The sequence below is a fragment of the Telopea speciosissima genome, chromosome 3, assembly GCF_018873765.1.
Source record: "Telopea speciosissima isolate NSW1024214 ecotype Mountain lineage chromosome 3, Tspe_v1, whole genome shotgun sequence".
NCBI classification, from domain to species: domain Eukaryota; kingdom Viridiplantae; phylum Streptophyta; class Magnoliopsida; order Proteales; family Proteaceae; genus Telopea; species Telopea speciosissima.
In genome coordinates this window covers 56,645,056-56,657,715 of record NC_057918.1, presented here as the reverse complement: position 1 = coordinate 56,657,715, position 12,660 = coordinate 56,645,056, and the positions used below count along the sequence as shown (strand labels likewise).

Here is a 12,660-nt window from a genome sequence, read left to right as displayed (position 1 = left end):
CGGCATATGCGTACTGAATCTCTCATGTGGGCTCAGCATCATCTGTGTGATGCCACATGAATTGTTAGAATTAAAGGTACAATGTCTCCTCTTGTATGGTCCACAGTTCCCATCTTTCTGGATGGTGCTACCTTTTTTTTTTCCCGTTTCTATGAGTGGGAACCTATGCATTCACACCCCGGAAGAAGCAGTCATACTTCGAATACATAAGCTGTTGGCTTTCTCTCCAATTTAAATTCTGAATTATCATTCTCCCCATATTTGCGGTCTAACCTCCTTTAGCGTGCAGATTGTAATAGTTTCTCAAATTCATCAAATAATAGAATATCCACTAACACTCTAATAAAACAAATAGAAATTTCTTAACTGTCTAGAAGCCTATATTAGTTGGATATTAAAATTTAAAACCAAGAAGAACCTTGAACATATAATGAATGTCTGGAGTAGACAACCTTGTCTAGTTCTGCTTAATCTAGGTGTAGCCACTGGAATTGTATAACTCATTACCATCAAACAACAAAATGCATCAAGCAAACTTCTTTTTGCATGTGTTTTCCCCTAGGGTCTAACAGAGCTCCAAGTGGGCCTGGCACCACTTTGATTGTGCTAATTCAAAATATTATTTCTTAGAATTAAGGTCATATTCTGTTATATGTGCTCTCCATCGGATACTAGTAACTTTGTTTCTTAAATCCATTTTGTTATGCTTTATTTCTCCTTCCTTTTTTGTTTCTATGTGGATAATTGTTATAATGAAACCTGTAAGTTTTTTACCCCACTTTCAACAAGTAAATAAAATATTTATCAAACAATGAAAAAGCGGGTATAAAATAAATTTATGATCCAAAATGAAAAGCTGAAGTTTCTTCTTATTCTCTGTATGTGATGTCTTTATATGGCTGAATTTCTGGGTTATTCTTATATACTTATGTGGTGGAATCACCTTTTTCCTGGGAAGCCATTTGTTGTTTTGTTAGTTTTATAAATATTTCATGTTCATTTGGTGTCATGAAACTCATAATCTTTTACGCCGTTATATTGCTTTTTAACTAAAAAGATTGAATAATTTATAGGATACTGACACCAAAAAGCCCCGAGTGAAGATCTATGTTGATAAAGAAACAGGAGGAAAAAAGGGAGATGCACTCATTACTTACCTGAAGGTATTTCTTTAGCTATTACTGTGCTACTTACGATATCTTAAATTGATAGATGGTCATTTTTTTTAAATTTTCTGTTTCTTATACACTAGGAGCCTTCAGTTGATTTGGCTATCCAAATATTGGATGGTTCACCTCTCCGACCTGGTGGCAAAATTCCTATGTCAGTAACAAAGGCTAAGTTCGAGCAAAAAGGTAATTTAGCTCCAATAACCTGTCTATTCCACTGTATTGAATTCAATTTGGGTGATATTGAAAAGGTAAAAGGTATTTTGCAAGGCCCATATTGGAAGGCCTTCCTATGCAGCTCACCTACTTTTTACTCCATGGAAAGGTGACGTAACAATTCTAAACGCTGGATAGATGGGGCACCGTCTTTATTGTCCACATGTCAACTGTCAGAGCTTAATTCAATCATATACCCTTTTCTGTATTGGCATGCGCCCATTTGATTGTTCATGCACCCTCTTAGTAGCCCTGGATTTTAAACTGTTGTTTTGATATTTGGCCTATTCATTTTGGCTGAAACTTCACAGGTGAGCAGGGGACCTAGGGGTCTCTGTCCACAAAATTTGGCCCTTATCCAGCCTGTCATGTGGTTGATATATGGCCGTCCAGGAAGGTCTTCCTAGGTAGCTGTGTGGAAACGGCTACTTTTTTTTTGGAAAAGAAAATGATAATTGCAGAATAATTTCTGTAACTGTCTTTAATAAAAGGGTTACTTTCCTGTAACTCTCTTCTGGTAAAAAATTAATTAAAATGCAATAGTTGCTTGATTCATTGGGAAAATTTTTTTAGAATGTTTAACATTCAATGTGATGTATTTATTAAATATTTATGTTGTCCTTTGCTAAGTTGTGATACATGTTCTGCACAGGGGATACATTTATTGCTAAGAAAATAGATAAGAACAGAAAAAAGAAACTAAAGAAGGTTGAAGAGAAGATGCTTGGTTGGGGTAAGTTCTCATTGTACATGTTATATGCTGTAGTTGATAAGATATATTGGTTATTTAATTTTTATGATTGGTACAACCACATATTGAAAATGTTAGATTTTGTTTAATCGTGTGTGCCTGGACAAGTTGTGGAGTCAATACCGTCATGTTTGACACATGTTTTAGTTGTAGTTTTAGGTAAGATATGGAGATGAGATCTCCTTTACTAATTTTGGTACTCTTTGATGGCAGCACTTCAGTTTTTGACTTATTGGTTAAATTCACTTTTTCATCAGATTATAATCTTTCTGAATGAAACTATATTACAATCAAGGATTGAAAACTTGGTGCCGACACTAGTTTCAACCAGCCAGAAATCGAGATTGTCTCTGTTTCAACCATATCTCGGTCAAAACCTAGTACTTTCTCCTGGCTAACTCGAACCTTGGTTTCGAGGCCCAGAAGTTGTTTTTTTGCCCTGATTCTTCTTGTGCTGCCTATTTTTGACATTTTGAACCCAATCCATGCATTAGTTTCAAATAGAGAACACTCAAAATAATACTTGTGGTTTTGACCCAAGTTTGAAGTTGTATATTGTTCTTGAACATGGTATCGAGCTTAAATCTGATTTATATTGAAAGAGTTATGTTCCGGTCAAACTTAATTTGGTGTGCGCGAATGTTGTTTAAAATCGTTCCGAATGGAAATAAATTTCTAGACATCAAAACAAATGAATATTTTACAGTTCATTTGGTTTTTTGCAATGTTTTATTGTATTAAGATCTATTGAATTTTTAGATTTGAGAAAAAAACCAGCATTTAAAAGTTGAAAATTGCACCTACCGTTGAAAATCTAGTTTTTGTTGACCTTTTATCATTTTATCATTTTATTTTTTAATTATTTTTATTGGATTCAAATAAGGGGGTATTTGCTTCTTTATAAATAATATCTTAAGTAAATGAAATAACAAATATTATTTCATTTACTTATAAATGATATTTGCCGTATATAAGTATCTGTCCTGGTTTCTAAATAAGTGCTTGTCCTGGTTTCGAGCCAGGTTTCCTCAAGTTTTGATGGGGATAAGTGAATTTATATAGGTGTTTAGGTTGAAACTTGCGAAATTACCGAAATATGGTCGAAACAATGTCGAAAATGGTCGAAACTTGGTATTTTTTAAAACTCCCCTAAGGTTTCGTCTCAGTCAACTACGATACCAAGATTTAGTTCCATGATTACAATTAAGGTCCCTTTCGTTTTGCATAAAATATACTAAGGGTTTTATTAAATATAATCTTTTTGAGTGAAACTGTATTACCAATTTGGTTTTATGCGAGGAAGATCCCCAACAAGAGCTATTTTTACTTACTTGGGGGACTCATGGAAAGCTATAAAGATTGCAAGAAGGATCTCCATGTGGTCTTTATTGATTTAGAAAAAGCTTGTGACAGAGAGTCCTTGGAGAGTTAATTTGGCAAGTACTAGAGAAGAGAAGTATTTCAAGTGAAAATGTGGACATAATTAAAGATAAGTATGATGGTGTGGTGACTAGTGTAAGAACTGTGGGGGGCGGGTCAAGGAAGTGAATTCCCAATTACATTTGAGGTACATCAAGGATCAGCTTTAAACTCTTATTTGTTTGCGATTGTCATGGATGATTTAAAAACCATAGACATTTAAGATGATGTTCTTTGTTATATGTTTTTTGCTGATGATATTGGTTTGGTGTATGAGACAAAAGCAGGGATTAACGCCAAACTTGAGTTATAGAGATCAACCTTGGAATCAAAAAGTTTTAAGATTGGTAGAATGAAAATGGAGTATATGGTGTTTAACTTTCGTTACACTAGGATGGATAATGAGATGAAATTTGATGAAGGGAGATTCCGCTGGGATCAGTCATAAATAAAGAGTGTTTTATAAAGGATGATGTTTCACAGATTATTAAAATAGGATGGATGAAGTGGAGAAGTTCGTCCAAAGCGTTGTGTGATTGAAGGGTTTTTTTTTTTTTTTTTTTTTTTTTTTTTTTTTTATAACTTTAGGAAAATTTTATAGGACAATCGTACGTCCGGCTATGATGTATGGTGTGGAATGTTGGGTAGTTAAGAAGCATCATATAGATAAACTCAGTGTAGCTAAGATGAGGATGTTGAGATGGATCTGTGGCAAAACTAGGAAAGATAAAGTAAGGAATGATCGTATTAGAGCTGATTTGAGAGTAGCTTTGAGCCTTTGATACATGATAAGCAATGAGAAAGTCATTTGAGATGGCATAGCTGTGTTCAACAGAGGCCTTTGGATGCTCCAATACAAATGATTGATTTGATTTCGATTGAAGGAGCTGAAAGAGCTAGGGCAGATCTAAAATGACTCTAGGAGAAGTGGTGAGGAAATACATGAATACCTTATTCTTTGTATCTCGAACAGAGCTGATTGGAGGATAAGAATCCATGTACCCGACCCCATTTAGTTGGGATAAGGCTGAGTTGTTATTGTAGAAAGCATAAGTCTTACCTCCAAACTGCTTTCTGTTGTCTATTTCTCTCTTGTAAGGAAGGACTAAAAATTTTATGCCCAACAAAGATATTGGTGCAAACTTATAGAGTCCTTGGGGGAAAAATTACATTGATTTTCTCTCTCTCTCTCTCTTTTCTCCTGTTTTTCTTGCAAAAAAATGTGCCACTCTAAAATCATATTTTCGGTGTAAATTTTGTTTTATGGATGTTTTCTGTTAAAGCAAACATTTAGAACTTTATTTTTGTTGAATTAATTATATCTTTTTTTTTTTGGTAATCAAGGTAATAAGCCTTTGTTGAGGGAATATATCTTAACCTAACAAAATAACATAATAATGTAGTTAAAAATTTTCAGTATCATCTTTTTGGTTCCCAGATCTTGAAACTCTACACAACTAATCGAACCATTTAATTATTAGATCTCTACGCCAGTTGCTCCATTGAATGGCAATTTAGTATGATCTCAAAAATGTATGAGTTGCATTCACTCCAAATGACATGGGAAATTTCTTGAAGCAGAACAAAGAAAGTACTGTCTTATTGAATTTGCAGCTCAAAATATTGGGAATCTTTGTTGCTTTATTGGTCGAAACAGAGGATATCTTGATTTGGGGAGAGAATGGGAAATCCCATATGACCCAATATGTCTGACAAGTCGCACTGTACGTCAACCCAAATTGCATCTTCTTCTCTGGGACTACGAAAAGGGACTTTTGGAACACCAATAGGCATTTAAATGAAGCTAATCGGTGGGGGAGGGGTTTCCCCTCATCTTCATTCTTGATTAGCTTTTACTTTATGCATTTACCTATGGATTCGGATTCTGTTCTTTCTGTGATGCACTTATGAGACAATTTTCGTTCTGTGACTCGTATAAATAACTGACCTCAAATATAATGGCAATAAACATATCTAACAATCCATATCGAGTGAGTTTTGCTGGTCCAGATAGCCTCTTTATTCTATTAGGAGTGGGGTTATAGATAAGCTGCATTAGTACATTTGTGCTAATCTTATTCTGTGGTCATTCTCGTACACTGGGACAAATCTTATGTATGGCTTCATGTTCGTTATTTTTCTGGTGGTTTTTGTTTTTGTGTGATGCTTCGTCATTTTGAATTCATTTTCATTATCTTGGCAAATTCATTCCTTGTATTATGAATATTTTCCACTCCTTTAGGTGGTCGTGATGATGCGAAGGTTTCAATTCCAGCTACTGTTGTTCTCCGTTATATGTTTACAGTTGCTGAAATGAGGGTAAACATTTGCAAACCTTAAATATTGTGGTCATAACATGTAGAGTTTTCTTGTCAATGTTGGTCTTTAGCCAGATGAGTACCTGAGTTGGCTCGTTTGGATTCTTGGGTTCAAAACTCTGATTTTTGTGATGGGTCAAGTCTCTTGGATTGACATTGTTCGGTGTATGCAGTCTGATCCCAATCTACATTCAGAACTGGAGGCCGATATTGAAGAAGAATGTATCAAGCTTGGTCCAGTGGACTCAATCAAGGTATGCAGGAAGCTGAACCCTTCTAGGGACACTATGAATACAATAAAGAAATCTTGATATAGTCTAGTATCTTAGAGGAGGTATATTAAATGATAAGCTGTATAATGAAAGAACGTTATTCACTGATACCAAGGTGAGCCCAGGCGCCTTGTAGCATTGGCGCTTAGGCAGTGCCTAGGCGACTAAGGTGTGCATGTATTGAGTAAGGCTTTTAGATGTAATTGTGAAGGGGGGGCGGATAAAGTGAAAAGTTTAATTCTTTCACATATAAATGAGGGGCAATGTGTAAAGTTTAAAGAATATCTTTTCTGAAGTTATAATTTTAAGTTTTAACAAATGAATCTCAAAGGAGGCAGTCTATTTTTTTTCCTCTTTATGTCGATGGTGGAAAATGTGGTGGTTGCAGCAACCGATCCAGCTTCTGCAGCTGTTGCTCCTTCTTCCGAAATAGGTAGCTGGGGTGGTTGCAGTGGCAATGGCTGTTCCATTTCCAGCAACCGATCTGGAATCTGTGACTGCTGATTCTAATTCTGCCGTCTTCTTCTGCTATGGTGGCAGTGGATGCCGCTGCAACTATTCCAGCCGTAGTGACAGCTACTACAGCTTCTCCCCATTTTTCTTCTTATTCTTCCAGCCTTTGGGTTTTCTTCCGCTTCTCCCCATTTTTCTTCTTTTTCTTCCATCCTTTGACTTTTCTTTCCTTTTCCTCATCCCCCCCCCCCTTTTCTCTCTTCTTTCCATTGTTTCTGGGACCTAGGTACCTAGACAACTTGGCAGCCGGTTGCCTAGGACCCTGAAAATGGACTTGGCGCGTGCGTCTTGACAACTATGGGAATAACATAGAACTTCTCATTTCCTGTCCTACTCTAGGATTTCTAATAAAATACTGTATATTGTTTATTTTACTGTGATGCGTTGGTGAACAATTTGTGGTCTTACCATTGTTAAACAACCAAAGAAACAGGGCATCAGGTATATGGTCACATCACTACCAAATCACTGTCTGGCCAATCCAGCTCCTCCAACATGCCATCTGACCAATACTAGTCACTGTTTGACACATGTAGACTCTGCAACATAACTCCCGGAGACATTTGGCCATAGTTGTCATGGCGTCATATCGCTGGAGAAGTGGGCATATCGACCACTGATATGGATGATGTAAGAATATCGACCGATATGGCCTCCATGTTGTCGCCATGGCGCCGCCATGGACGCCATACCACGACATATGGTCATATCGGGCGATATGGTTGTTTCAAATTATAAAACTTAATTTTTTAACAATAATTTTTTTTAACCATTTTTTATTTTAATGCTTTTTCCTTGACATAAAAAAAATTAAAAAAACATCAAACAGAAAACACTAATACACAATCACATATTCACATCAACAAATTTTTTATTTTATTTAGATGGGTTGTTTATAAGCTTTATTCGCTCAATATAAATTACGTTCTTGTAATTGTTTTTTTGTTTTGTTACTTTTGTAATCACTTTCATATGAATCATATCTCAACTCTCATGATTTTTCAACTTTATTATCAGCAAGACTATTGCTATCAATTATTTGATAATCCATGATTTCATATACACTAATGAATATTACACTTTCATGAATTAAACCATAGTAGATTAGTCGTACACTTTCATGTTAATTTTTTATGTTATAGGGTATATATTATAGCATACTAAATGACATTAAAAATAGAGAAAATAAAAAATAAAACATGGTCGATATGATCACCATGGCAACGCCATGGCGGGCGACATGTCGATATATCGACATGACACCCCTCCACCGACTTGGATCGCCGTGACGACGTGACAACTATGCATTTGGCATTGCTACATCACTAACAAACACTCTGCCACCTCACCAGTACAGTCCCAGCACTATCACATCACTTGTGAATACTGTGCTATATATAAGCATGTCATTTTGGACTGCCACATCACTTGTGAATACTGTGCTTTATATAAGCATGTCAATTGTGACCATCGTATTATGTGAGCATATTCATCAAACCAGACTGCCAAGGATGCTACCACATGTACCGCTAACTCACTATGTGCCTGCCAGATCATGTTGTATATTAATCAGCCATCTGTCATACCTCTGTCATGTTGCCACATGTCCATAAGCTGCAACTGCATTACTGCACTGTCTGCACTGTCAAGTGGCTCTCTATTTCTGTCAGCTTTGCTAAAACACATGTGATCCCTGTCACACCACTATGGATGCTCTACCACACGGCCACACCAGTTCATTGCCTATACACCTCGGTACTCACGTCTGCCATCTATACTACTGCTCTGCTGACTCAACCTGACTGCACTGTGATGCACTTACAAGTTACAACAAAGACAACACTGTTTTGAGACCACTCGCACTGTGTCTACAACATTTCTCTTTTAAGTTAAGGTGTTTGGTTCAGTTTCTGTTTGGTCCTTTTTTGGTGGTTGGGATTGAACCTATGGGACACATGACATGTATAACCTGGATTGTTTCTTTCAGCCTAGCAGAAACAAGAACTGCTGTCAGCATGGTTTACAGGATCAGTTGAAACTGCTGCGGATCTGAATCAGCTTGTGCTTTATCCTAAATTCCTAATTTGGTGGATCATGATCAAATTGATTCTCAATGGATTAGCTAATGCATTATGGATTAGATTGGGATTGGCTGGCAGTTATCTATCCCTCGTTCCAGATCCTTTAAACCATGACTTACTGAGGAACTTTTATTTTATGTGGTCTAATTTGCAGTAGGTTAGTTCTGTTTTTATTCTATTTTTGTGTCATTTTTTGCTATCAGATTGATGCTAAAATACATATAATAAATTCAACAGAATTAATACTCTTTTTGTTGTCAATTAATTTCTTGTGCTTATGATTTCAGGTTTGTGACAATCATCCTCAGGGTGTTGTTTTGGTCAGATTTAAGGATAGAAAAGATGCTCAGAAGTGCATAGAGTTGATGAATGGAAGATGGTAGTTTCTGTCCCTTAACACATGAGCATGAACATCTTTTACATTTAAAAAATTTGTTTATAATCAAACACTATCCAAATGGTGTTGGAATCACATGACAATTTATTGTTTTCCGCAATCAACATCTTGGTCCTCTCTCATTAATGTTATTTGTGCTAGTTCTTATGTTGAACAAGAATACAGCACCTGAAAGTATTAGTATCTGAATCATGCGTGCAGCCATTCTTACACACACACATATATGCATGCCCACACAACTTTTGTTTGCTCTCATGTACACATGCAATCAAATAGAGGCAATCAAATACCACAGTACTGATCCAAATGCTTCCTCATTTAATTCCTCCTGGCCTCCCAAGAAAATATCCCAGCTAGATCCCCTTTTTCGGGAATAAAGATATACCTATTAAACTTGGGAAAACAATTAAATGAGAATTAAGCCATATAGTCACAGTCCAAAAGTTCAAAATATTTATTTATTTTATTTTCCCTATATAGGACCTTTTAGCTTCCGCATGGGCAGCATGATAAACACTTAACCTACAGTAGTGCATTAAATACTTTATTGATCAATAAAGATTTACATAGTCCATTAATGTCTAACAAAAGAGAAAATAAATCCCATGGCCACAAAATGCTTTGCTCATGTTCTGACCAATTGACAATCTTTCATCTGTTTCCACAATTGTGTGAGAAAACTCAAATCAGCTAGCTGTTAACTTGAGACGGCATTGACCTATGCTCTCCATCAAATTTATGCATGATCTCTAATCATCACTCGCATTGCCTCTGATTTTCACGAAGTGAAGGAAGCAGCTTTGTTGATTTTAACCTCCAGGGTGACCACTTTACACTTGCTTTGACCCTTCCAATGTTTTCAGTCTTCTTTTTATGGATTATTTCTGAGGCATGCCATGTGTTTTGACATGAGACAGTTCTGTGTAAGTTTAGGTGATTTTGTTAGCAGCTACCATTATATTAAATTGTTTTCTCCGGAGCACAATCATTTCTCTGTCCATAAGCCATGCACAATTTCAGCAAGAAAATCTAGCCCATCTTTCTTTGACTTGTTGTCTTAGTTTAGGAACCACTTAACAAGAGGAGACCGACCATCCATCCAAATTTAATGAAGCTTGCCTAAGACCTGCGGAAAGGGCAAACCAGACTCTTTGGACTCATTTGGAGAGTTGTACGTAAGGGCAAGACTCATTTTCCACACATACATGCCAATACATTTTCACACCATTGTTGTACATATGGGATAGACTCATTTGGAGGGTTGCCTCTACTATTTAAAGAAAACCTGGTAAGTGCACAATCAACTGTATTTCCTAAGAAAGAGTACAGCCTTGGATGGGCTGGAATTCTCCAGCGGGATTTCCAGCCCTTCACAGTCAGATTGGGCGTTCTGGTTATTCGTCCAGATCCCTGATTTTTTTTGTTGTATAATACACCGAAGGGGAAAGACATGCTCAAATCCTCAAACATGCATTTGGAACTTTTCTATTTTATGAATTTAACCTTGAACTTCGATATACATGATTTACAAATTGTTAACCTGAAACTCTCATGACACTAGATGAGCATTTATCCACAAGTAGATGTGTGCTTCTAGATGTGTCATTGTGATGACATAGATGCAGATCGAAACATGAAAACCAAAAAAACAAAACACAGTCCACGTGAAGAGTGTCATAGCCCATATTTGCCATGTGTGTGGATTCTTTTAGAAGATCTTGTGGGCCCATCAAGTGTAGAAAGATCCTATCCTAATGTTGCCAAAGTTAAATTTTAGAAAGTTTATTTTATTTCATTTAGGTAGCTTCTAATTTTAGTTAGTTTGTATTTTTGTTTCCTTGTTTGTTTAGAAGGCTGGATCCTATAAAGCCTTAGTAGTTTCTATTTTTTTACTATTTATTTTTGTAAGCTTGCCTAAGCTATAAACTTGGCATCCATTGTATGAAAGAGTCATCAATTGATTAGTGAAATTAACAAGCAATGCTTGGCTCCAATTCTGAGAAAGAATTTGCCTTTCAACACTGAGATAGCTGTGGGTGAGAGTTGAGATACCCCTCCTATCCCTGTCCCCCTTTCTATCTATCCTTCTATTTCTTTTTTTGTTCTTCCAATCGACCCCTACTGTTGCTGCCATCTTGCGACTGCAATAAACTGCTGCTGGAAAACTCTTTGAAGACTTGAATCAATCCACAATCATCACCAAGTACTGTTGCTGCTGTTTACACAATCAAGTGAAGGACTGTTGCACCTGCTCAGTTCTTCCCAGAATCTGCTGCAAATTTCAGACTTGAATAACTTCACAACTAGCCATTAGAATTCTTGCGACTGCAATAAACTGCTGCTGGAAAACTCTTTGAAGACTTGAATCAATCCACAATCATCACCAAATACTGTTGCTGCTGTTTACACAATCAAGTGAAGGACTGTTGCACATGCTCAGTTCTTCCCAGAATCTGCTGCGAACTTCAGACTTGAATAACTTCACAACTAGCCATTAGAATTGGCTGATATTTGGAGCACAAACCACCCTTGCCTAGGCCTTCAAAGTTATTAATTCTGATTTAGTTTCTATTTTGGTGTTCTGCTGCAACTATTATCGATCCTACTGTAGAGTGGTTCTTAGTTGAACGCCTTCTACATTAGACATGCACATAAATCAAAATGAAATTAATTGTTGACTCATTTTTTTTTATGATCAACCTTCATAGTCAGCTGTAACTCTGAATCCTTCTTTCTTTTTCTCACATTTGTTATTGCCTCTATAGGTTTGCTGGCAAACAAATACACGCCAGTGTAGATGATGGTTCTGTCAATCATGCTTCGGTTCGTGACCTGGCTGACGATGAGGCTCGATTGGAGCAGTTCTCTGCTGAACTTGAAAGTTGATTAGTTCTGAATTATGCTGTCAGATTGGTTGATTGGTTCTGGGTTAACCCTCTTTGTATAGTGGATTAGCATTTAATGCATCTAGTTGATTTTGTTGTTTCTTTCACCTTTGATTAATTAGAAATAATGGCAGTGGACTTATTTTACTGTTATTCATGTTAGATAATAGATATTATGGTAACATTGATGACAAGGTGAATATTTGTTTTCATAAGATTTTTGACACATTTCGTTTTTGAGCTGTGTGGTCTGATCTGTTTGATTTGTTTAATTCTTTATTTTTCCTTATGCCAATTTCATTTATACTGAAACTCAACACACGTAAGGAAACCTCAGGAGTCTATATATGTTCACAAACTTATACCAGAAAAAAATAAAAAATAAAAAATTATATATATATATATAATGGATTCTAATATGCCGTATGGTGGATTTTGTGCAGCCTAGCGAAAATTGTTCTCTTCATTTTTTTATTTTTATAATTATGACAATTAATTTATTATTATTGGCTTTGAATTTGGATATTTGAATCTTTAGTTGATTAACTTTGGATAGTTAATTCATATATCCATCTGGAATCAAATTGAATTCAAATAATGGATACGGTAATGAAATGCGAATACAAATATTGGTTTATT

The 12,660-nt window shown here is 36.1% G+C and overlaps 1 protein-coding gene across 4 annotated transcripts in view; it reads left to right on the top strand.

Moving 5' to 3' along the window:
- LOC122656645 (splicing factor U2AF-associated protein 2) overlaps positions 1 to 12,172 on the top strand; it is a 45,301-nt gene extending 33,129 nt beyond the window's left edge. For 3 of the 4 annotated variants that reach the window (XM_043851255.1, XM_043851254.1, XM_043851256.1), the window contains 7 exons: positions 1,074 to 1,163; positions 1,253 to 1,355; positions 2,038 to 2,118; positions 5,798 to 5,874; positions 6,047 to 6,127; positions 9,027 to 9,118; positions 11,902 to 12,172. In XM_043851255.1, the coding sequence (XP_043707190.1) occupies positions 1,074 to 1,163; positions 1,253 to 1,355; positions 2,038 to 2,118; positions 5,798 to 5,874; positions 6,047 to 6,127; positions 9,027 to 9,118; positions 11,902 to 12,022 (645 nt within the window). In that variant the 3' untranslated portion in view covers positions 12,023 to 12,172. The remainder of the gene's footprint in view (positions 1 to 1,073; positions 1,164 to 1,252; positions 1,356 to 2,037; positions 2,119 to 5,797; positions 5,875 to 6,046; positions 6,128 to 9,026; positions 9,119 to 11,901) is intronic. The other variant, XM_043851257.1, reaches the window with a different exon arrangement.
- Positions 12,173 to 12,660: the final 488 nt, after the last annotated feature.